Source organism: Stegostoma tigrinum, chromosome 5 (genome assembly GCF_030684315.1).
Source record: "Stegostoma tigrinum isolate sSteTig4 chromosome 5, sSteTig4.hap1, whole genome shotgun sequence".
In the NCBI taxonomy this organism is placed as follows: Eukaryota; Metazoa; Chordata; class Chondrichthyes; order Orectolobiformes; family Stegostomatidae; genus Stegostoma; species Stegostoma tigrinum.
In genome coordinates, this window is record NC_081358.1 from 23,688,946 (window position 1) to 23,715,701 (window position 26,756).

The following is a 26,756-nucleotide window of genomic DNA, read 5'->3' on the forward strand; positions in this document are numbered from 1 at the left end:
AATGTTTAATTGGTAGAATAATGATTATGTCAAACCAGTTATAGATTCATATAGTCAATGTCTAATCCAGTTAGTTATCTATTCTGCCTAAATTTCTACACTGTTCAAGAAATTTAACTCAATGAAAAGGAAATGAGGAGAATTATAAAATGGATGTTAGTTTGCTGCCTCCAGTATAGCTGATATTAGCCAAAATGACTTCACCTTTATATAAGTAATTCAATGAGAGATCAACTTCCACAACTAATCAATTGCACTACATAAGTCAAATTTTAGATGTAAGAATGGTCTTTTCCAGGAGTTACTCAATTTATGCTGAATTCACAATAATATACGCTTCTTTCTTGAAGAAGGATAATACTCGAAACATTGACTTCTCCTTTCCTCCACATGCTGCCTGCCTTGCTGTGTTTTTCCAGCCTCATGTTTGACAAATATGAGCCAACTAGTTTAAATATTTTTCTGCTGTGGCTGAGATGTAGCATATCAGGACTGCCAGCAGCCAGAAATTTGGTCATCAAACAATTAAAGAGCTGACTGCTCATACCTTCTAAATGTTGGAATGGGTGTTAACAAAAGCAGGTTGGCCCAGGAAGAGAAGGACCATCCTGACATTTAAAACATAAAATAATTCTGCAAAATGAATGCTAATTTACATAATATTATAAACATTTTGTTCTATAGATCTAAAATCTGGTCCCGTTTGAAACTATTCAAACTCATTTCATTTAGGGCCTTCCCAGAGACAAGGAGAGAGAATTCCATCAAAAAAATTGCAGTGCACTAAGATTAGATTAAGTGTCATAAGTGAAGTTCAATATGCCGAGAATCTTAAAATTGATAAATCAAATGGGTAGAAAAAAGTAGCTTCAAACAAACATACTTTATACTTCATTGAGAGTTAGCTATAAATTTATATGGAAGTAGCAATAACGTCAGCTTATTTATTCCTATTACGTCTAAGAGCCTTCATTCTTCAAATTACTTTACAAAATGGGGAAGTTATAAAATTCAGGTACATAGCTGTGGTTTAACAGGCATTTTTTGTTAAGAAGCTACACAAACGCCCCTTATGCATGACATTTGGAATGCAGATTACAAGTTGTTTGCAGTTCAAAAAATTAATCAGAGAGGGCAAGCATAAATAAACAAAAAAATGTTCTTTACAGAGCATTATAATGCAGATATTGGATACAAATCTGACCTTCTGCAAATATTCAATGTGTCTAGTCTGCGTATTATACTCTTCATTGGAATGACGATGGCTGATTTGACACTGAGTCAGGTCTGATTGAAGTTGTTGTATTGCGTCTTCTTGATCAGTAATCTAAATAATAATAAAGAGAACATAAAATTTGGGGGAAACATGTCCAAGTTAGAATTTGTAGATATATCATTCCTACATATGCCACATATGTATTTGCTATCACACTTTTCCACTATACTTGAAAGAAAAACTGTTGATCTTTCTATTCATTCCCAAGACACTAAAATAACTTTTCACTTCAAAAATTTATAACTGGTTCATCACTCCAAGTGTAGTTATAATGCTTTGTTTAAATGAAACACTGCAATTCTCCGCATCTATTACTATCACAAGTTCTCCCCTCAGAATTGGCTGAATAATTCCTATTAACATTGTCTTAACAATTCAAATTAGCAAAGTTATGCTACTTTTTACTTTCAATTCATTAATGAATTTTGATTTGGTCAAGGTCCACACCTTTCTTTTTAATATGTTGAGGCCATCATTAAAAAAAAACCCTTACAGAGATACAACTAAATTTAACAGTTACTATTTTTATTTGCAACAAAGCATGGATAAAATATTTTACCACACTTGGATAAAATGATCACTTGTTTCATTTATACCAATCCATTTAGTTAGATAAGTTTGGATCCACCATAGCAAGAATCAGTAACAAGGGACACAGATTTAGGAAAATTGGTAAAAGAATATCAAATGGCAAGATCATAATTTTCTTGATCTGTACTAACCAGTGAACAATCATGGCAGTGACTGACCAGCAGCTGGAAGCAAGGACTTCCTCACCATTTTTCCTGATATCGGTCAAAGGTACCTTGATAACCAAACAATTTTGAAACAGGAAGATACTGTCTTTAGAATTTGGGAGCTGCTTGGGCTCCAAGTCACATGCTATTGCTGTAACTACAGAACTGTTGGCTAATCACATTAGTCAGTAGACAACTAAGGTGATACTTCCACTCAAGTGAGGAAAACAGGCTCAAATCATACCAATCAATGCTCCTTGGAGTATCTACTGGCTGCAGGGTGCATTTTCAGATGGCTTTTTGGCTCGTGCACTGGGAATCTCTGCCAACTGTTAAATTTTGCCTTGTGTATCTCTGCTTCATTTCATTTTTTTTGCAGGAAGAACATTAAGTCACAGAAAGAAGCTACACTGTCTCACAATATAGTGATACTTAATTATTTTTTAACTCTGCGATGAAATAGAAGTGCAGCAGGGTGCCTCAGACCTGTGGAATGAGCATCCTTTGTGTTGTGGGGTCTTCCTATGTCTCAGGCAACTGTTAAAATAAGAAGTGTTGTCAACAATGAGCAGCTTAAGTTTGAGGTTTTGTAGTTTGGGTGACAGCTGTTGTCATTGCAATCCAACTGCAAGGATGAATGTTTTGTGGCCTTCAATTTCTTTTGCTTTGGCTCATTCTAAGGACTATCTGCCATGATGTCTCTAAAGCAGAACTTATAACTTAATGGCAAGGTCCTGAGATATGTTGCTGAACAAAGAGACTTGGAGTGCAGGTTTATAGCTCCTTGAAAATGAAGTTGCAGTTTTCCAAAATAAAAGCTTAAACATTTTCCCGACAACTGTTATCAGGCTAACTAGACTACATTTCCTTGTTCTTTCCTTTCCTCGTTCCTTGGAAATGGAGTTATATTTGTTAACTTACAATCTGTTGAGATATCATGAAATTTAGGGCATTTTGGAAAATCAGAATCAACATTCTATATTCTAATGTTGCCAGCCTGGCCAAAACTAGGTTGCTGGCTATTTAAAGATCCTCACTAGAAATTGGTAGGTTTTTTTTTAAAATAGCTAAATTGGGTCCCAGTGTGGTAAGGGAACTTCTAAACCATTTCTAAACTGACCACCTACATGAAAAGGGCAGAACTTTCTGAAACTTGTCACTTTCCTACTCAACCAAGTTATGGGGAAAAGAGTTGAACTGGTTCATTTACACCTCCATGTGCCCAATTTAAAATAGAGCCTCATAAATCTACAGCATGTAATGCTTCAGATATTAGATGGCAAATAATTCACAATGGGAAATGACACTATTGATTCATTTAGACAGATACTGATTTTGATCATTTCATTCTTAACAGCTCACAATTGAACATTTTTTTTAACAGAACCTTCACTATCTTTTATTTCAGGTCGCAACACAAATTGATCAATTTAAATATATTAACCTCTCTTTGCATTTTCTGGACCTTATCTTTTAATATGTCAATCAATTGTTCACACTGAGCAGTGTGGTCTTTGTTTTTCTGTAAGTTCTCTTGACTTGCATTCAACTCTTCTGACAGTTGATCAATCATTTCTTCACAAGTTTCAATTTGGCTACACTTTTCTTCATATCGATGTTGCAAGGTCATCATTTCATCTTTTAACTTATGGACTGTATCATTCAGCTCAAATATCTGTCAATATCAAATTCAGAGAATGAACAATCTAATTTTGAAGACATTAATTATTTATGAGACTGTTGCATCATCTTTATTGTCTTATAAGTATTTCCAGAAAAGTACATTGCAAGCATCATCATCTCCAATATCTCAATGTTGACTTTACATATAGTCCCCAAATCATAATGCCAGACTTTAGCCAATTTGATTCACTCTACATGATATCAAGAAATGGCTGGAGGTAAGGCAAATAAGTCTGCAAAGGCAACGAGTCTTGATAACATTCTGGCAGTGGTCCTGGACATTTGTGCTCCAGAACTTGCTATGCCTTCACCAAGCTGTTTCAGTACATGACAAAATTAAAAATAAATTGTGAAAAATAACAGTGAAAAATTTCCCCCATTCACAAAAAGCAGGACTAATACAAATCAGTCTACTCTCCAATTTTAGTAAAGTGATGGGAAGATGTCATCAACAGTTCTATCAAGCTGTACTTGCTGAACAACAACTTCCCACTGACACTCAGTGTGAGTTCAGAGAGGGCCAATCAACTCCTAACTACATTGTAGCCTTGGTTCAAATATGGTCAAAAAAGCTGCATTCCAGAGGAGAGACAAGAATGACAGCCATTGACATCAAGGCCACATCTCACCAAGTGTGACATCAAGGGTCCCTAGTAAAACTTAAGACAATGGGGTAAAAAAGAGGAGAACATCTCTGTTGGTGAGAGTTGTACCTAGCACAAAGGAAGACAGTTGTGGTTGATGGAGGTCAACCCTCTTAATACAGGATATCTATACAGGAATTGTTTAGTGGAGAACCCTTGGCCCATCTTCAGCTACTTCATCAATGACCTTCCCTTCATTATAGTAAAATCGGGGATATTCACTGAAGATTACTGAATGTTCAACAGCATTGGCAACTCCTCAGATACTGAAGCAACCCCTGTCTATTGCGCCCAGAACTGCACAATGTTCAGTTTAGGGCTGGCAAGTGGCAAGTAACATTGTTGTCACACAAATGCCAGGCAATGACCACCTCCAACAAGAGAGAACATAATTATTGCTCCTTGACATTCAATGGCATAGTAACACTGAATCTCCTCTCACTATCAACATTCTGCAGGTTACCACTGACCAGAAACTCAGCTGGGCTAGCCACAAATATTGTGGCTACAAAAGCAGATCAAAGGCTAGGAATCCAGTGACAAGCAATTCACCTTCTGACTCCCAAAGGCTTTCCAGCATGTATAAGGCACAATTCAGGAGTGTGATGGAATTCTCTGCACTAGCCTGATTGAGTGCAGCCCTAGCAACACTCAAGAAGCTTCACACCATCCAGGAAAAAGCAGCTTGCTTCACTACCATCACAAACACAAACATTCACTTGCTCCATCATCGATACTCAGTAGCAGCAGTGTGTATTATCTACAAGAAGCACTGCAGAAATTCACCAAAGGTCCTTAGATAGCACTTTCCGAATCTACAACTACTTTAGACGAGAAGAACAAGGGTAAAAAATGCACAGAAACACCATCATTTGCAAGTTCCTCTCCAATGTGGTATACACCATCTGCTGTACCCGTTGTGGCCTCCTCTACATTGAGGAAACCAAGCGGAGGTTTGGGGGCCGCTATGCAGAACATCTACGCTCGGTTCGCAATAAACAACTGCACCTCCCAGTCGCAAACCATTTCAACTCCCTCCCATTCCTTAGACGACATGTCCATCCTGGGCCTCCCGCAGTGCCATAATGATGCCACCTGAAGGTTGCAGGAACAGCAACTCATATTCCACTTGGGAACCCTGCAACCCAATGGTATCAATGAGGATTTCAACAGCTTCAAAATCTCCCCTCCCCCCACTGCATCCCAAAACCAGCCCAGCTCATCCCCACCTCCCTAAGCTGTTCTTCCTCTCACCTATCCCCTCCTCCCATCTCAAGCTGCACCTCCATTTCCTACCTACTAACATCATCTCGCGCCCTTTGACCTGTCCGTCCTCCCCAGACTGACCTATTCCCTCCCTACCTCCCTACCTCCCCACCTATACTCTCCTCTCCACCTATCTTCTCCTCTATCCATCTTCAGTCCGCCTCCCCCTCTCTCCTTATTTATTTCAGAACTCTCTCCCCATCCTTCTTTTCTGATGAAGGGTCTAGGCCCGAAACGTCAGCTTTTGTGCTCCTAAGATGCTGTTTGGCTTGCTGTGTTCATCCAGCTCCACACTTTGTTATCTCGGATTCTCCAGCGTCTGCAGTTCCCATTATCACTGATCACACTATGTTATATCTGATTTAATAAGATGTATTCTGAAGGCCCAAGGATAAGTGATAAGGGGGCCTGTCCCTGGAGTCGTACCACATTCCATAGCATCCCTACCGGGTAGAAACAGGCTCTTCGGCCCAACAAGTCCACGCCGACCCTCAGAGCATTCCACATAGACCCACACATCTATAACCCACCTAATATACACATCCCTAAACACTATGAGCAATTTAGTATGGCCAATCCACCTAGCCTGCACATCTTTGGGCTGTGCGAGGAAACCGGAGCACCCAGAGGTATCCCACGCATACACAGGGAGAACGTGTAAACTCCAAACAGATAGTCGCTCGAGGCTGGTGTCGAACTGGGTCCCTGGCGCTGTGAGGTAGCAGTGATAACCACCGAGCCAACTATTAATTTTTTTTTTAAATGACATACAATAGTCCAATTTACCTGGCTTTCAGACCAATGTTGATAAGAAGCATGGACTAGATTTCTGTACTGAACAAGAAGTATTATTTATCAGAAGTAATTAGATGACATCTACTGATAAACACAAAGCATTGGCATACAGCGCTATTAATGAAAACACTAACCCCTTTATAAACTCCGCCTTCCACACAAACCAAGAACCAAACTCACACATATATTTTGCACAGATAACATAGCGTGGAGCTGGAGGAATGCAGCAGGCCAGGCAGCATCAGAGGAACAAGTAAGCTGATGTTTAGGGTCTGAAGAAGGGTCCTGACCTGAAACATCAGCTTTCCTGTTCCTTTGATGCTGTCTAGCCTGCTGTATTCCTCCAGCTCCACACGTTGTTATCTCTGACTCCACCATCTGCAGTTCTTGCTCTCTCATATTTTGCACATCCTTCTAAAGACTCCATGTGCATCCTAAAGCGAAATGCCCAAATTTGGACACGGTATTTCAGTTGAGGATGAAAGTGTTTGATAAGGTTTCATTATAATATGCTTGCTTTTATTCTGTATTTATAAAGTTCAGAGTCCATAATGCCATTGTAATGGTTTCATAAATCTGCTCTACCAGTCTTAATGACTTGCACACATCAACTTGCAGGTTTCTTTCTTCCTACAACCCCTTTAGAATACTACTTTTTATTTTAAATTGCCTCTCCTTATATATCCTTCCAAAACACTTTTCTCTGCACTATATCTTGCTTATCCATTCCACAAGCCAGTCCATGTCCTCTTCAAGTCTACCTTCCTCACAGTTCACAAAGCTCCCATATTTTGCACCATCTGCAAATATTGAAATTGTGTCCTGTGTACTTAATTTTCAATCATTAACATGCAAAAGTGAGTAGGCTGTCTTCATTTGATTCCTGATCACTTGGGAGCCACAGCATACAAGTGGTCGAGAGATGTGTCCGACACATCAGGCACAGCACTGTGTGATTCATTGGAATTTATCTGACATGTTAATGTGGACTTCGTTACGTCATGCTCACATCGTAAATATAAACAAATGGCCACATTCTTCAGAGGCAATACTTAAAAAGAGGAATTAAATTTTGAAGAGAGATGGTGGTCTTTGAAAGGAACAGCAACTCTATTAGAAAGATATGGGTCATATTTTGTCTGTAAGGATGGAGTAATTCAAAGCTGCCTCTTCAATGGAAGTGTTCTCATAGGTGGCTCAGATCAAGTTCCAGAACGTGCTGTATATTGGGGTCAGAACGGCTCAGGTGAAACTTGTCTGATTCAGATGTCATCCCTACCATCCACATCAAACTGATGAAAGCTTCAAATTTTTTTTGACCTTAAAAAAAACAATGTTATGCAGAAAAGGCACCAGCTACCTATATTAAAATTAAGTTCTACAGTCCCACTCTCATTTAAGAGAGATAACTGGTGGTGATTTAACTTGAGAGTCATAATGTCTCCGGTGAGGGAAGTGGTTGAGAAGGAAGAACCTTCATGGTAACCTCAGACAGTACGGAAATTGAACTCAAACTGCTGGCATCACTCTGCATTGCAAACTAGCCATTCAGTCATCTGAACTAACTTACTTTTACTTACGTAATTACATGCTTCAGATTGAACAACAGTCAAGCATAAAGCAATGGTAATATTCAGTGTAACCTGCAGCACAATGCCTGTTCAATAGTTTCTCTTAAGATCTTCGTGGATCACACTACGTGCCTCTGCCATTGTTTCTACACCACCCTTGAGCTTCTGCATACATTGTTTCCCAGTCAGGTCAAGGTACATAGAACATAGAACATTACAGCACAGTACAGGCCCTTCGGCCCGCGATGTTGTGCCGACCTGTCGTACCGATCTGAAGCCCATCTAACCTACACTATTCCATGTGCGTCCATATGCTTGTCCAATGACGACTTAAATGTACCTAAAGTTGGCGAATCTACTACTGTTGCAGGCAAAGCGTTCCATTCCCTTACTACTCTCTGAGTAAAGAAACTACCTCTGGCATCTGTCCGATATCTTTCACCCCTCAATTTAAAGCTATGCCCCCTCGCGCTCGCCGTCACCATCCTAGGAAAAAGGCTCTCCCTATCCACCCTATCTAACCCTCTGATTATTTTATATGTTTCAATTAAGTCACCTCTCAACCTTCTTCTCTCTAATGAAAACAGCCTCAAGTCCCTCAGCCTTTCCTCGTAAGACCTTCCCTCCAAACCAGGCAACATCCTAGTAAATCTCCTCTGCACCCTTTCCAAAGATTCCACATCCTTCTTACAATGCAGTGACCAGAACTGTACACAATACTCCAAGTCCGGCCGCACCAGAGTTTTGTACAGCTTCACCATAACCTCTTGGTTCCGGAACTTGATCCCTCTATTAATAAAAACTAAAACACTGTATGCCTTCTTAACAGCCCTGTCAACCTGGGTGGCAACTTTCAAGGATCTGTGTACATGAACACCGAGATCTCTCTGCTCATCTACACTGCTAAGTATCTTACCATTAGCCCTGCCAAAGTGCATCACCTCACACTTGTCTGCATTAAACCCCATTTGCCACCACTCAGCCCAGCTCTGCAGCTTATCTATGTCTCTCTGCAACCTACAGCATCCTTTGTCACTATCCACAACTCCACCGACCTTCACGTCGTCTGCAAATTTACTAACCCATCCTTCTACGCCCTCATCCAGGTCATTTATAAAAATGACAAACAGCAGTGGACCCAACACCGACCCTTGCGGTACACCACTAGTAACTGGTCTCCAGATGAACATTTCCCATCAACTACCACCCTCTGTCTTCTTTCAGCAAGCCAATTTCCGATCCAAACTGCTATATCTCCCACAATTCCATGCCTCCGCATTTTGTACAATAGCCTATTGTGAGGAACCTTATCGAACGCCTTGCTGAAATCCATAATTTCTCAATGGCCGATTACAGTGTAATGGTAGGTGGTAAGCCCTGGTTTACAAACCTGAATATCATCTTGCTCAATTATTTCTCAAATTAAATTGCATCTCATTGAATGTAAAACCTTCCATGAACCAAAGATGTAAAAACAACAGGGTTGTGGAAGTGGATGATTTTAATTTCTCCAGTATTCACTGGAACTCCCTTACAGGGACTGAGGTTTGACAGAGTTTGTTAGATGCATCCAGAAGTGATGTTTGAAACAATATGTACACAATCCAACTAGGGAAGGGGCCATATTAGACCTTGTATTAGGGGATGAGCCAACCAGGTGATCAAAGTTTTAATGAGGAGTATTTTGGAAACAGTGATCATAATTCTATAAGTTTTAAGACAGTTATAGAAATATGTACACAATCCAACTAGGGAAGGGGCCATATTAGACCTTGTATTAGGGAATGAGCCAACCAGGTGATCAAAGTTTTAATGAGGAGTATTTTGGAAACAGTGATCATAATTCTATAAGTTTTAAGACAGTTATAGAAAAGGATAGGACTGATCTTCGGGTGAAAGTGTTAAACTGGGCGAACTATAACAGTATAAGGCAGAAACTGGAAATATTGAAAGTGATGCATTTTGGGAGATCAAATGCAAGAGGAAATAAAAGTATAAGGGCTGAACCTTTAGGAGCATTGACTTTCAGAGGAATTTTAGGGTCCAAATCCGCAGCTCCATGAAAGTGGCAACACAAGTGGATAAGGTGATAAAAATATGTACTGTATGCTTGCCTTCATCGCTCAGGCCACTGACTACAAAAGCTGGCAAGTTATGTTGCAACTATGTGAGACTTTGGTCCGGCAACATTTGAAGTACCTTGCACAGTTTTGGATTCCACATTATAGGAAGGGTGTGGAAACTGTGTAAAAGAGCTTTACTTGATGTTGCCTGAAATGGACAGTATCAGAGATGAGAAAAAATGGACAAATTTGATTTGTTTTTACTAAAGTGTTGGAAGCTGAGGGGATAACGTGGTAGAAGTATGTAAATGAATGACAGGCATTGATAAGGTGAATAGCCATGTCTCTTTCCCAGAATAGAAATGTCAAATGCTAGGAGGCACGGCTTTAAGATGAGAGAGGGAAAGTTTAAAATTGTATAAGAAAATTCTTTTTACACAGAGCATCATAGGTTCCTGGAATGTGCTGCCAGGGGAGGTGGTAGAAGCAGATATGATAGCAAAGTTTAAGAGGCATTTAGATAGACACGTGGAGCAGATAGAGAATACAGGGATACGGACCATTGGCAGGCTGATGGGATTAGTTGAGAATAGCATCATGGTCAGCACAGACATTTTGGGCCAAAGGGTCTGTTCCTGTTCTGTGCTAATCTATGTTCTAAGTTCAAACAAATAAAACCCGTTTATGTTTTAAAATGTAATTCCAAAACAAATTTACATTTAAAATTATTTCTAAAAGGAAAAAAAAACAAAGAACTGCAGAAGTGATAAGAACTGCCAATGCTGGAGTCAGAGATAACACAGTGTGGAGCCGAAACGTCAGCTTTCCTGCTCCTCAGATGCTGCCTGGCCTGCTATATTCCTCCAGCTCTACACTGTGTTATAAAGATCTGCAGATGCTGGTAATCAAAAACAAAATCAGAAATTGCTGGAAAAACTGAGCAGGTCTGGCAACATCTGTGGAGAGAAAACGGAGTTAACATTGAGGGTCCAGTGACCTTTCTTCAGAACTCAGATCTGCTGAGATTTTCCATCAATTTCTGATCTTGTTTAAAATTCGAGATATCTTTATGAATGGCAAACTGGTAGAGTTTTACTTAATATTTCAAGTGAAAATCGATTCACTAACAAACTATAATGTTTTCAATGAGTGTTAAGTTCACCACGAGTAAATATACTGATTTTAAATATTTCAGCCTGCCTTTAAAAATGTGCTAGAGAGCAATTTGCTAGTTTAATTCACATAAGACAGTATTTGAATAAATATATTTAAATATTTTCAAATGTTTAAATATTGTCTATGAATTCAGCACCAAAAAAATCATCATTTTAGGAGTCTCCTTAAAGGCCAGGCAGAATTAAAGGAGGTTTATCAAAATGATTACTTTAATCTGTGGAATAGCCAATTATTTTAGAGGATAAGAGGGGGAAGGCTGCCCTAATAACCATTTTGAACCAGTGTATAAGAATGGGGATACACAACTTGCACTGGACACCCTTTGGCTTGAAAATTTTCACTCTTTTACACTCTGTTGGTTAGTTCATTAAATTTCAGTGAAAAACCTCACACAACTTAGCTATTGTTCCAGGCCATTATGTATTGCGGTATTCCAACAGAAACATAGAACACAAAGTTGTGGTCAATCTAAACCATGAATGTACGAACACATGAATTAGCAATCGGAGTAGGCAGCTCGGTCCATTAAGGCATTCAATAAGACCAAGACTGATCTAATGACTTCATATTCCCGCTCACCCTTGGTACCCTTTCAGTTCCTTGAATATATCTACATTTGCCTTAAAAATATTCCAAGGCCTGTTCCACCACCTTTCAAGGAAGAGCATTCGAAAGACTTGCCATATTGCACAAGAAAATAATTCTCTCCATCTCTGTCTTTAATGAATGACTCCTTATTTCTAAATAGTGACCTCTGGTGTCCTGTAAGAAGAAACATTTCTCCATATCTATCCTGGAAGATCCCTCCGGATTTTGTAGGTTTCAATCAGGTCACCTCTTATTCTTCTAAATTCTAGTGCATACAACCTTTACCTGTCAAACATTTCCTCACAAGACAACTTACCCATTCCAGGGATAATGGGAACTGCAGATGCTGGAGAATTCCAAGATAATAAAATGTGAGGCTGGATGAACACAGCAGGCCAAGCAGCATCTCAGGAGCACAAAAGCTGACGTTTCGGGCCTAGACCCTTCATCAGAGAGGGGGATGGGGAGAGGGAACTGGAATAAATAGGGAGAGAGGGGGAGGCGGACCAAAGATGGAGAGTAAAGAAGATAGGTGGAGAGAGTGTAGGTGGGGAGGTAGGGAGGGGATAGGTCAGTCCAGGGAAGACGGAGAGGTCAAGGAGGTGGGATGAGGTTAGTAGGTAGCTGGGGGTGCGGCTTGGGGTGGGAGGAAGGGATGGGTGAGAGGAAGAACCGGTTAGGGAGGCAGAGACAGGTTGGACTGGTTTTGGGATGCAGTGGGTGGGGGGGAAGAGCTGGGCTGGTTGTGTGGTGCAGTGGGGGGAGGGGACGAACTGGGCTGGTTTAGGGATGCAGTAGGGGAAGGGGAGATTTTGAAACTGGTGAAGTCTACATTGATACCGTATGGCTGCAGGGTTCCCAGGCGGAATATGAGTTGCTGTTCCTGCAACCTTCGGGTGGCATCATGGTGGCACTGCAGGAGGCCCATGATGGACATGTCATCGAGAGAATGGGAGGGGGAGTGGAAATGGTTTGCGACTGGGAGGTGCAGTTGTTTGTTGCGAACTGAGCGGAGGTGTTCTGCAAAGCGGTCCCCAAGCCTCCGCTTGGTTTCCCCAATGTAGAGGAAGCCGCACCGGGTACAGTGGATGCAGTATACCACATTGGCAGATGTGCAGGTGAACCTCTGCTTAATGTGGAATGTCATCTTGGGGCCTGGGATGGGGGTGAGGGAGGAGGTGTGGGGACAGGTGTAGCATTTCCTGCGGTTGCAGGGGAAGGTGCCGGGTGTGGTGGGGTTGGAGGGCAGTGTGGAGCGAACAAGGGAGTCACGGAGAAAGTGGTCTCTCCAGAAAGCTGACAGGGGAGGGGATGGAAAAATGTCTTGGGTGGTGGGGTCGGATTGTAAATGGCGGAAGTGTCGGAGGATGATGCGTTGTATCCGGAGGTTGGTAGGGTGGTGTGTGAGAACGAGGGGGATCCTCTTGGGGCAGTTGTGGCGGGGGCGGGGTGTGAGGGATGTGTTGCGGGAAATACGGGAGACGCGGTCAAGGGCGTTCTCGATCACTGTGTAGGGAAAGTTGCGGTCCTTGAAGAACATGGACATCTGGGATGTGCGGGAGTGGAATGTCTTATCGTGGGAGCAGATGCGGCGGAGGCGGAGGAGTTGGGAATAGGGGATGGAATTTTTGCAGGAGGGTGGGTGGGAGGAGGTGTATTCTAGGTAGCTGTGGGAGTCGGTGGGAGCATTTTTCCATCCCCTCCCCTGTCAGCTTTCTGGAGAGACCACTCTCTCCGTGACTCCCTTGTTCGCTCCACACTGCCCTCCAACCCCACCACACCCGGCACCTTCCCCTGCAACCGCAGGAAATGCTACACCTGTCCCCACACCTCCTCCCTCACCCCCATCCCAGGCCCCAAGATGACATTCCACATTAAGCAGAGGTTCACCTGCACATCTGCCAATGTGGTATACTGCATCCACTGTACCCGGTGCGGCTTCCTCTACATTGGGGAAACCAAGCGGAGGCTTGGGGACCGCTTTGTAGAACACCTCCGCTCAGTTCGCTACAAACAACTGCACCTCCCAGTCGCAAACCATTTCCACTCCCCCTCCCATTCTCTCGATGACATGTCCATCATGGGCCTCCTGCAGTGCCACAATGATGCCACCCGAAGGTTGCAGGAACAGCAACTCATATTCCGCCTGGGAACCCTGCAGCCATACGGTATCAATGTAGACTTCACCAGTTTCAAAATCTCCCCTTCCCCTACTGCATCCCTAAACCAGCCCAGTTCGTCCCCTCCCCCCACTGCACCACACAACCAGCCCAGCTCTTCCCCCCCACCCACTGCATCCCAAAACCAGTCCAACCTGTCTCTGCCTCCCTAACCGGTTCTTCCTCTCACCCATCCCTTCCTCCCACCCCAAGCCGCACCCCCAGCTACCTACTAACCTCATCCCACCTCCTTGACCTCTCCGTCTTCCCTGGACTGACCTATCCCCTCCCTACCTCCCCACCTACACTCTCTCCACCTATCTTCTTTACTCTCCATCTTTGGTCCGCCTCCCCCTCTCTCCCTATTTATTCCAGTTCCCTCTCCCCATCCCCCTCTCTGATGAAGGGTCTAGGCCCGAAACGTCAGCTTTTGTGCTCCTGAGATGCTGCTTGGCCTGCTGTGTTCATCCAGCCTCACATTTTATTACCCATTCCAGGTATCAGTTCACTAATCCTTTTGCGAGCTGCTTCCATCACAACAACATTCTTTTAAAGAAGGAGACCAATACTATACACAATGCTCCAGTTATGATTTCACTAGTGCCCTGAATAAAGGAATCATAATCTTTTTGCTTTTATCGTTAATTCCCCTCTCAATAAACAATAACATTATATTAGATTTCCTAGTTATTTGTTGGTCCAGCATTCTAACCTTTTGTCATTCATCAATTGGGACACCCAGATCTCTCATCATTTAGATAATGTTTCTTTTTGATTCTTCCTAGCAACAAATTTCTCACATTATATTCAGTGCCACTTTTTCACTTGGGCACTTAACTTATCTATACCCTATGATAGGTGAGTGCAGGAGTGGTCTAAGAATTCCCTTGATTTCTAGCACATAGAGCATAAAACTTCTAAATTTACTGAAAGAAATTTCCAAAATATTTAAATTCAAAATGTATGTTACTACCCTCCCCTCTCACGGCCCCCCTTCACTAGATTCCCACACATCGAGAAGTAACCCAGAAACTCGGTGACCACGTGGCTCTTTAAAATCACAAAAGACAGGATGATGGGAAAATCAAAACAGTAGGCATTATGATTTCAATCACATTGTTTACTTTTTATTTGTGTGATGCAAATATATACCAAGTGAGAAGAGAATAAAGGTTTTTCTCTGTCTTTTTTATCTGGTCTATACCACCCTGTGAAGTGACACAAGCCCATATTAAAGACAAGAAAATCAGTTCCACTAATTTTGCATTTTGCTGTCCATCAGGTCTGCACAATAACTCAAAAATATAGGACTCATTAAAAAGTGAAATGCATGTGAAAATGTGCTGGCTACGACCCTATTTGGAGGACAATGTTCGAAATCTAATTCTTAAGCAGAAAGCAATAAAATTAACACATCAAAACAATTGCAGCAAGATAGCACAGATATGGTTGGAAAAAGGTTCTGCGATGAATTCCATCAGGTCATACATATCCCTTTTCCTTTCAAATTTCAATTTTGCTACGTGATGTAGTAAGGTTAAGGGAGATATCTTCAATTGAATTAATGTTAACAAGTATTATACAGACAAAAGTAAATGCACCCACAAGACTGTTACTCTAGGTTCATATCAAAAAAACTGACATGATAACGAAGTGCCTCTAAGATTCTACTTCTATCAATGACACAATCAATAACACAATCTGGAGAAATACCTCAGATGCTATCTCACAAAAGCTGCAAAAAATTCTCTTAGGAATAAAAAAAACAACAACAACAATTTGTTGTGTTATAGTATCTTCAGTATAATAAACGTCCCAAGTCACTTCACAGGAACAATATCAAGCAAAATTTGACACTGAGCCACATACAGAGATATTAGGTCAAATGATAAATTTTTTTCTTATTCACTGACGGGATGTGGGCATCTCTGGCGAGGCCAGCATTTATTAGCTAGGGCAGTTAAGCATGAAGGCAATAAAGAGGTAGTTTTCAAGGAGTGCCTTTAAGAGTGAGAGGTTGAGAGTGAGAATGAGAGAGAAAGAGATTTAGATTTTAGGGAGAATTTAGGAGATGAATGCTAGGTAAATAGTGTCAAGGGAGGAGGAGCTGGGCTTCATATGAATTTGGAGAGATGATGAGGAGAAAATTTGATTGGAGAAAACCAGAGAACGGTATGGGCACAGGGATAGGGCAGGCAGCATCTCATATGAGGTTTGGCCCAGTGATGTAGGACAAGGAAGCAAAGATGCAATGACAGCAGATCAGATTGTCAGAATGACAATGACACAAGTGCATGAGCACGTCAGTCTTTTTGTTTGGATATCAGAATGGAGGATGCAGGGAAAAGGGTTTAAGAAAGCAGTTTACTGTAGGGAAAATTAGCTGGTTGTTATCTTTTTGTTCCTTGATGATCCTGCCATTAGCACTTCACGTTATTAGCCAAAAATGGTAGTATATAGTTCAAGTATGTGTCTCTTGGAGTCAAAGGATTAGGGGTGAGGGCTCGACTGCAGGAACAATTAATTTCAAATACTGTCATGGTTTTCACGGGGTCAATGACATCAAAGGAGGTCTGTTTGAGTGGGTCTATAATTCGAGAAACATCATTGTAAATGGTGGGTCAAATATTTGAACGTTGATTTTTTTCCAGGGTCGACAGCAGGAAGTAGAGTGGGAGACCCTGGAAAGGTGCGATTGGAGAGTGATACAAGAATGTGATTAGTGATGTGATTGATGGAATGGAAATAATGACTGTACAAGAGAGATAAGATCATCAAAATGTTTAATATATAGGTTGGGGAGTTTACACGCAAGAAGATGTCAACGTGGAATAGGAGTGCAATGAATTCAGAAGAGTGAGCACATAATGCAGCTAAATTGAGGTTAAAATCTGAGACAAAGATATCATCAGGTGCAGTAGCTGAGGACAAAAAGCAGTGATGATATCTCAGTGCAAAAGTAAGTGAATAAGATTTTAGGTGGAGAGGGTACTACAACTGACAATTACAAAAAAAAACTGATTTGAAATAAGAAAATGTTCTTTAATAGGCTAATAATTTGCTCTGTAGATTATTGCCCATGTGATTCAGGAAAATGTGTTCCTGGTAGACATTCCCTCATTTTGCAATGATTTGATAAAAAGTTACAAGAGTCTGTGTATTTTTTGTGACATTGGACATATAATTAATATGATTAATATGCAATGAAGCAACAACTACTCACAAAAGCCAACGCACCTGATTACTTGAATATTTTGATTCTTCTTCAAAGCTCTGCAAAAGTTTCTCCAGCTCTTGGTATTTCTGCTTGTACAGGTCTGTAGCAGATTCAAAAGCTTTTGCTTGATTGTGACTTTGTGTATTTTCATTGTTTAAGTGATCAATCTGCTCTCTTAAATGCAAAATCTCATCATTCTGTTTTTGGATAACATCTTCATGTTGTTCAGCCTGTGGAAGCAAACATTATTTCATTCATTCGAAGGCAATGCCTTTAATGAATGGCTTATGTTGGAGTTGTTTAACTTCCTACAAAAATATCAGATTAATGGGTACATTTTAAGATTGTAATTTTATTTTCAGGAAGCCGTTGTGTCACATTTCTACTGGTTAAAATGTACAACAAATCTGGGAAGAAGTCAGAGATAAAAGGACACATTTACATCACAATTTTTTCCTAACTTTAGTGATTGATGCGATAAACAGGATTTGTTTACTATTTGTTTAGCTGAACAATCATAACAGGTTTCACAGAAGATATTACTCAGGAGAAATTTACTTCAATTAACATACAATTATGGAGAAAGCTTTCGTCTGCATAGTAATTGTTTGTTGCACAAAAATAAGTACTGTCTTAATTAGTGGAAAAATATCAGCAAGCACAGTTTTCATTTGGTAAAGATGGCAGCAGGTCAGGTTGCTCCATTCGGAACTCAACTCTGCTCGCCAGTTCCCTTTCCTTTTACTTTTTTTTTTCTTCTTATACTCGTTCCACTCTCCTCTCTATAGTAATTCCATCTCCCTGACCCCCAGACCTTTTAACCACTTGCCTAAGGAGTCAAGAAGTCAGGTAGCAATTGAGAACTACATAGTAGGAGGTAAACGCACGGGCTGTGTTTCCTGCAGCAATGGCAGGTCAAGCATGGGCTGGAGGTGACATCAGTGATGAGAACCGGCCGCTGAGGCAGCGGTGGAAAGAGTGGACCGGTGAAGCAGCAGCAGCCGGCAGAGAGAACAGGCCAGTGAAGCAGCAGCAGCCGGCAGCGAGAACAGGCCGGTAAGGCAGCGACGGCGGCCTAGCAAATGGAGCGGCACCTGCACCATTGTGGAGATGGGCTTGGGACTCTGAGATCTGCACTTTTACATTCATGCTTACCTTTTGGCTCTGTTAAATCTTTTAAGTCTGTTTTTTTGTAATTAAGTGGGTGGCAGTGAATGGCAACTTTGTGCACTTTCGTCTGTACTTATGTATTTCTATACTTTTACATGTGACAAATAAATAAATCTAAATCTAATTTCACCAAAATTCTATTTTTTTTTCCTTGATTGAGTGAACTGATGCTAACCGTTAAAATCTTCTAACTCAACATCCCTGGAAAATCAAATGTTTAAATAATGAGGATTGGAGACATTCTTCTCTTGTTCAAGAAAAAGAGTATGAGGATAAGCCAAGCAACTGTGACCAGTCAGTTTAAGTTTGATGGTTGGGAAATATTTAGACACAACAATTTACAACAAAATTAATAGTCTCGTGGGCAAATGTAGGTAAATTAATGAATGCCAGCATTGATTTTATAAAGGAAAAGTCATGATTAACAAACATATTAGAGTTTTCTGATGAAGGGTAAGAGTAAATATTGGTCAGAGCAATGCTGTTGAGGTGGTATACAAGGATTTCTAGAAAGCATTTTTTACAGTGCCACACAACAGACTCACAAGCAAAGTTCATGGAACAAAGAGGATTATAGAGTCATAGAGATGTACAGCATGGAAACAGACCCTTCGGTCCAACTTGTCCAAGCCGAACAAATATCCTAAATAAGTCTGGTCCCATTTCGCAATCTTGATATAAAATTAGCTGAAAGACAGAAAACAGATTAGAGGAAGGTTTGTAAATTGAATTCTCCAGGGGTCATAGTTGGTATCCTTATTTTTCCCGGTACATGATAAAGTGATTTAGACTTTTGGGTACACAGAATTATTTCAAAATTTGCAGGTGATATGAAAATTAGAAACATTGTAAATTATGAGGAGGTTAGCATAGAACTTTAAAAGGGCTTAGACGAGGTTCAATGCAGAGACGTGCCATATGGTACTTTTGTAGAATTAAACATGGAGAGACAGCATTAAATGCGCGGTGCATCTCTAAAGTAGGTGCAGAACAGTACTATATATGTGCACATGTTATAAATTCAATATAAATCTGGAACTATGTCATGAAGGATAGCAGGACAGGCTACAAAAACAAAGTTGCTGGAAAAGCTCAGCAGGTCTGGCTGCCTCTGCGAAGGGAAAAAACAAAGTTAACATTTCAGGTCCTGTGACCCTTCCTCAGAACTGGACTCGAAACATTAATTCAGTTTTTCCTTCACAGATGCTACCAGACCTGTTGAGCTTTTCCAGCAACTTTGTTTTTGTTCCTGATTTACAGCATCCACGGTTCTTTCAGTTTATATTTAGCAGCATAGGTTATGCGTATGTCTCTCTTTGGGGCAGAGCAGCCAGCGAGAAAATCTAACTGAAGGATTCAAAATCATGAGAACTGATCAGAGTAAATAGGGAGAAAACATTCTCACTTGTGAAAGGATTCAGAATGGAGAAGGACAGATGTAAAATAATTAGTAAAAGAAGAAAAAAGTGTTATGGTGAGAAGCTCTTTCATGCAGCAGGTTGTTGTGGATTCAGTTGCACTTCCTGAAAGTGAACTGTAGGCAGAGTCAGTTGAGGTATCCTAAAGGGAATCATATGGTTGTTTGAAAAGGAAGAATTTTCGGGGTTATGGGAGAAGCCAGGAGAATATCATGAGGTAAGATGCACATTTGGAGAGCCATTTCAGGCATGATGGGCCAAATGGCATCCTGTAACTTCCTTTTAACTTTATCTCTTTATTTTTCTACTTATACTAAGGGTGTTAATGTTGAACCATTTACTTTATTTCCATATTTTTTGACTTTGTAACTTGGATTGCGCAATACATGGCAACTTTGTACACTTTTCACAGTACCCCTGTGCTTCAGTACACATGACAATAAAATCTAATTTTCATTCTAACAATTCTATCATCAGTGGCTTCTTTTAAAAATTGATTTTAATCAACTAAAAGACAATAGTAGGATAATATATTGAAATGAATGTTTTATTTAGGTTGAGTCTAGTCATTGCAGTGAAAAAAATCAGTGAAAAATTCTTGGCTGATACTTAATGTAATATATTCTGGGTTTTCTTAAAACTTACTAGCCTTGCAGCCTCACAATGAAGATGATTTGCTTTTTCCAAGTCTCCTTTGAGTTGCATTGCAATCGTCTTGTACTCTTGTACTTTGCTAAGACTATCGTGCAATTCAACAATAGTTGAATCCAACTCCTTTTGCAACAAAACATTCTTCTGTGACCATCGTTCCAAATCAAAATTGCAAGATTGCTTTGCGATATCCAACTCATTCTGCAATTGTGCTATGTTATTTTTATTGGCTTGTATCTATAATTTAAAAATAACTGTATTTCATCAAAAAGAAATCCTCTTCAGCATGAAATTCTACAAACTATAATGTCTTTCACTCAAATTAATTTCCAATCTCTTTTTAGTATCGTGGTTGTGAAGACTGATATCAATTTCCCAAATGCATGCCAAGAATCCCTACCACAGCCCTAGTAGGTAAAGTCAAAATGTAGCTTCTCACAAAATCATTCCTCTTCAGTGGGAGAAAGTTGACACTGTTCTGAGAGACTTCAAGGTGGAGGATGACCCTTCATGCAACCACCTTGAATTTCTCTTAGTATTGTATTCTAACTAATTCAGACCTCATGGCCTGCTGACCTTTTGGTAAGAGGTCATATCCTCAGTGTTAAGAGGTACCTGGCTCTGTGAGACACCCATGTAATGCTGGGACAGTTGCAATATCAAAGGAAAGTAACCTTTGAGTTAGACATTAATTGTGCATACTCTCTATTTTGTTTCATGGAGTAGCTATAATTGTCATAGCTGCCCATCCCTGGGAAAAACATCAGGGGCAGGACAGCATTGTGAAGTCATTCAACAGGTTTCACAGATACTTTCCTGCCACCATCATTCTCTCCATCCACACCCCAACAACCCCACAATCTACAGAAATCCCCATATCCCTGTATCGGTTGTCAAATTTCAGAACTGGCAAACAATCATCTAGGGGAGCTACTGTGGGGTGAATAGTTCTCGGTGAAACCTGAAACCTGCAACCAATAATCTCCTACTGGAAAAAAAATTATGTATAAAGTATATTTTGTTTTAAAAAATCAATTCACAGAATGTGGGCATCATTGACCTGGCTAACATTTAATGTCCCTACGGGGCAGTTCAGACTCAACCACATTGCTAAGAGTCTGGAGTCACATTTAGGCTAGACATAGAATGGCAGTTTCCTTCCTTAAAGGGCATTAGTTAACAAACTGTGTATGCCCCCAACAATTGATAATGGTTTCATTTTCATCATTAGACTCGTAATTCCAGATTGTTATTGAATTCAAATCTCATCATCTGCTGTGAAGAGATTCAAAGCTGGGCCCCCAGAACATGACCTGGGTCTCTGTATGAATGGTCTAAAAATACTACCATGAGGCCATTTCCTCTCCTTAATGGAAATAATAGAAAGACAGGACCTTTTCAACAGTCATTTCCCAAAGTTATGTTTCATTCAAATGGTTTCAATCTTGAATAACTATCCAAAACCCACTACAATTAGTAACAAGATAACAAAGTATGAAAATGGATGAACACAGCAGGCCAAGCAGCATCTCAAGAGCACAAAAGCTGACGTTTCGGGCCTTCATCAGAGAGGGGGATGGGGAGAAGGTTCTGAAAGGTTCCCCAAGAAGACTTTCCATATTAAGCAGATGTTCTCCTGCTCATCTGCCAATGTAGTATACTGTATCCACTGTACCCGGTGTGGCTTTCTCTACATTGGGGAAACCAAGTGGAGGCTTAGGGACCGCTTTGCAGAACACCTCTGCTCGGTTCGCAATAAACAACTGCACCTCCCAGTCGGGAACCATTTTAACTCCCCCTCCCATTCCTCAGATGGCATGTCCATCATGGGCCTCCTGCAGTGCCACAATGATGCCACCCGAAGGTTGCAGGAACAGCAACTCATATTCCGCTTGGGAAGCCTGCAGCCCAATGGTATCAATGTGGACTTCAAAAGCTTCAAAATCTCCCCCTCCACCACTGCATCCCAAAACCAGCCCAGCTCGCCCCCTCCCCCCACTGCATCACAAAACCAGCCTAGCTCATCCCCGCCTCCCTACCCAGTTCTTCCTCTCACCTATCCCCTCCTCCCACCTCAAGCCGCACCTCCATTTCCTACCTACCAACCTCCTGACTTGTCCATCCTCCCTGGACTGACCTATCCCCTCCCCACCTATACTCTCCTCTCCACCTATCTTCTCCTCTATCCATCTTCGGTCCGCCTCCCCCGCTCTCCCTATTTATTTCAGAAGCCTCTCCCCATCCCCCTCTCTGATGAAGCAAGTGGGCCCGAAACATCAGCTTTTGTGCTCCTGAGATGCTGCTTGGCCTGCTGTGTTCATCCAGCTTCACACTTTGTTATCTTGGATGCTCCAGCATTTGCAGTTCCCATTATCTCTGATCACAATTAGTAACAAGCTTGGTCTTCTACCAACCTCTTGCATGAGCATTTCCCGTTCATGTGCAAATTCTTGAATAGACTTTTCAGCTTGGCTCAGGAGGTTTTCTTGTTCATTGCCAATAACCTTTTGTTTACAAATTTCATTCTGCAGATCTTTCAATTTCTCATTTAGTTGGTTGATCTCACCTTGCTGAACACTGAGCTGTTCATTAAAAATAAGTTGTGTATGATTTGGATTGTAAAACACTATTCTCTTTTAAATCAGCTTAATGCCGAGCAAAGAAAACACATATTGGTATACTTAAATCTCTCAAATAGACTATTTACAAAACTCAAAAGTACAGTGTATGCATTTGAATTACATAAAGCATCTAAAGAAACACGTTGCAATAGAGCTGGCCTCATTCCAAGGAACTGAACATTGTTATCTAAAGTAACAGAATTTAAGTGGGGATTGACAAAACAGGAGATTAATGTCTCAATAAGTATGCATAGATGTATTGGTAGCATTTACAAAATTTAAATTTTCACACATTGCAGTCCAGGTCCTGAAGGGTCTGGGCCCGAAACGTCAGCTTTCCTGCTCCTAAGATGCTGCTTGGCCTGCTGTGTTCATCCAACTCTACACCTTGTTATCTTGGATTCGCCAGCATCTGCAGTTCCTATTATCCATGATAAATTACTGCTGGTTACTTAACAGGAAGTCTCTACTCTTAGGTCACAATCTGCAGTCATTTGAATATGAATGGGCAAATTTTCAATCCCAGAACAGGTCTGCTTCTCCACACCCCATCAATGAGTGAACCGTTTTCACAGTCCAGTCAAGGCTCTATCTCACGCTATCTCTTTATTGATCTGAACCATTTTCGTCAATAAACTCCCATAACAGTTGGAAATTCTTTTTTCTCAGACTAGGCAATATCAATATACAAGTACGATATATTTCTAGCTACTGACATGAGAAAGCAAAACAACTTAATTCACGGGATAACAAGGTGTAGAGCTGGATGAACACAGCAGGTCAAGAAGCATCAGGGGAGCAGGAATGCTGATGTTTCGGGTCGAGACCCTTCTTCAGAAAGGGGGGAGGGGAAGGGGATTCTGAAATAAATAGGGAGAAAGGGGAAGGTGGATAGAAGATGGATAAAAGGAGAATATAGGTGGAGAGGAGACAGACAGGTCAAGGAGGCGGGGTTGGAGCCAGTAGAGATGAGTTAAGGAGGGCATAGGTCAGTCCAGGGAGGATGGACAGGTCAAAAAAGTGGGATGAGGCTAGTAGGGAGGAGATGGGAGTGGGGCTTGAGGTGGGAGGGCAAATTAGGGAGGCATGTACAAGCTGGGCTGGATTTGGGATGAGGTCGGGGGAGGGGAGATTTTGAAGCTTGTGAAGTCTACATTGATACAATATACTGTTCAGGTCTAGACCTTTCTTCAGAAATGGGGGAGGGGAACAGGATTCTGAAATAAATAGGGAGAAAAGGGGAGGCAGGTAGAAGATGGATAAAGGAGAAGAGAGGTGGAGAGGTAGACTTCACAAACTTCAAAATCTCCCCTCCCCGACCGCATCCCAAATTCGGCTCAGCTCGTACCTGCCTCCCTAACTTGTCCACCCGCCTATCCACTCCTCCCACCTCAAGCCCCACTCCCACCTCCACCATACTAGCCTCATCCCGCCTCCTTGACCCATCGGTTTTCCCTGGACCGACCTACCCCCTCCCTAAGTCACTTTTACTGGCTCTAACCCCGCCTCCTTGACCTGTCTGTCTCCTCTCCACCTATCTTCTCCTTTATCCATCTTCCATCTGCTTCCTCCTTTCTCCCTATTTATTTCAGAATCCCCTTTCCCACCCCAATTTCTGAACAAGGGTCTAGGCCTGAAATGTCACCTTTCCTGCTCCTCTGATGCTGCCTGGCCTGCTGTGTTCCTCCAGCTCCACACCGTGTTACCTCAGATTCCCTGGCATTGGTAGTTTCTACTATCTCTGGAACAACTTAATTCATGGGTTGTGACTGCCCTTCCTTTTCTTTTATGTTCAAGCTTTACTGGGAATTAAAACACAATAGCTGCCAACTTATCCAGTCTAAATATTTGTAAAATAGGTACTTTGTTTGAAAGACATTCAGGGATAGGTTTTCAATGGAAAGTGAAAATCAATCCATTTCTGTAATGGGCAACCAATTCATGGCTCTGTTTTTACACTGGGAAATATGTTCTACTGCTGCTTCTCAGGTTCCACATACAAAGTTCTCTACAAGCATATCCTTTCTAATCATCTGTGCTTTTGTCTAACCCTGCATTTCTGTGTACTTGTTATTGTTTGGGGCCTCAGTGTTATAGCATTCAAGTAAAGATCCAAAGGCATAGTTTGGTGTGGATAACAGATCAGGATGCAAATTTCTAAAATATGCAGCATAAATCAAAACAAAAAAAATTCCATTTTGTCTTTATATCTTTTGATCACGACATAGATTTATCTTTTCTGATACTAGGGATATTCCAATTTCCTATTTTGAAATCTTTAGACTTTGAACTTGTTTTATCAAATAAGATGATTACTTGAAGACCAGAATTCATATCGGGAAGAGCATTTATTTTATAATGAAACAGTTGTTTTTTTATTTATTTTCTTCAAAACCATCATCAGTGATTGCACTCAATCTGAAAAATATGTTTGATTCTACAATACTTACTAGGAATTGACTTAGTCGTAGAATTATACAGCATAGAAACAAAGGCTTCAGTCTAAATCGTTCATGACGACCAGCTATCTTAAATTAATCTGGTCCCATTTGCTGTCATTTGGCCCATATCCCTCTAAACCTCCCAATTCATGTACCTATCGAGATGACTTTTAAATGTTGTAACTGTGCCCGCCTCCACCACTTTCCCTGGCAGCTCATTCTATACATGCACCACCCTCTGTGTGAAAAAGTTGCCTGTTATGTTCCTGTTAAATCTTTCCCCTCTCAACTTAAACTTATGCCCTTTAGTTTTGGACTCCCTTATCCTGGAAAAGACTTTGACTATTCACCCTATCCATGCCCTTCATGATTAAATCTGTTAGGTCACCCCTCAGCCTCTGACACTCCACGGACAATAGCCCGAGCCTATTCAGCCTCTCCCTATGGCTCAAACCCTCCAATCCTGGCAATATTCTTGTAAATATTTTCTGAACCCTTTCAAGTTTAACAACATCTTTCTTATAACACGGAGGCCAGAATTGAATGCAGTATTCCGTACTGGCCTATCCAATGTCCTGTACAGCCGCAACATGACATTCCAACTCCTGTACTCAATGCACTCTCAACTTAATCTAACATTTTTTTCAAGAAGCACATATGCAAAGTGTCCAAGTGTGAACTAGTTTAGAATCAAATTCTGTCCACTAAGATGTGAATGGTATTACAAATACCGTACTCTACAAAACTGTTACGTCTTAAAATGTCTCCTTTGACAAACAGTGGACTTGGATATTTCAGAAGCACCCCAGCTCAGAGACACCCCTTATTGTGGGGTTGTCATGACACAAAATAAAATCTTTTCAAATCAAGCCAACTCACACCAAACAAGTACTATTTTGCGATTGAAAGAGCCAGAAATACAAAGGGGATATTGTTGAATTATAGAATCCCTACAGTGCAGAAGCAGGTCAGTGAGTTAACACCCACCCTCTGAACAGGTTTCTATGACAGCCCTCATCATTCTTCTGAACTCCTCGATTATAATCTTAACGATTACAACCTCTCCTCAAATGTTCATCCCACCATCCTAGGAATCAGTCTGGTAAACCTTCGCTACACTATCTTAATAGCAAACACATCCTTCCTCAGATAAGGAAAGCAAAACTGCACACAGTATTCCAAGACATCCAATCCCTGTACACTTGTATCCCCCAAGCAGATGGCCTAAAAGCCAACCAGTCCCCCTCTGACGACACCCGCGTCCACTTATCAGAACTCAT

The 26,756-nt window shown here is 41.1% G+C and overlaps 1 protein-coding gene across 1 annotated transcript in view; it reads right to left on the reverse strand.

The window, feature by feature from the left end:
• LOC125452104 (uncharacterized) overlaps positions 1 to 26,756 on the reverse strand; it is a 462,089-nt gene that overhangs the window by 225,805 nt on the left and 209,528 nt on the right. The window contains exons 12-16 of the mRNA XM_048530109.2: positions 22,829 to 22,996; positions 20,409 to 20,651; positions 17,196 to 17,405; positions 3,458 to 3,688; positions 1,205 to 1,327 (exon numbers count right to left, since the gene is read on the reverse strand). Coding sequence (XP_048386066.2) covers positions 1,205 to 1,327; positions 3,458 to 3,688; positions 17,196 to 17,405; positions 20,409 to 20,651; positions 22,829 to 22,996 — 975 coding nt within the window. The remainder of the gene's footprint in view (positions 1 to 1,204; positions 1,328 to 3,457; positions 3,689 to 17,195; positions 17,406 to 20,408; positions 20,652 to 22,828; positions 22,997 to 26,756) is intronic.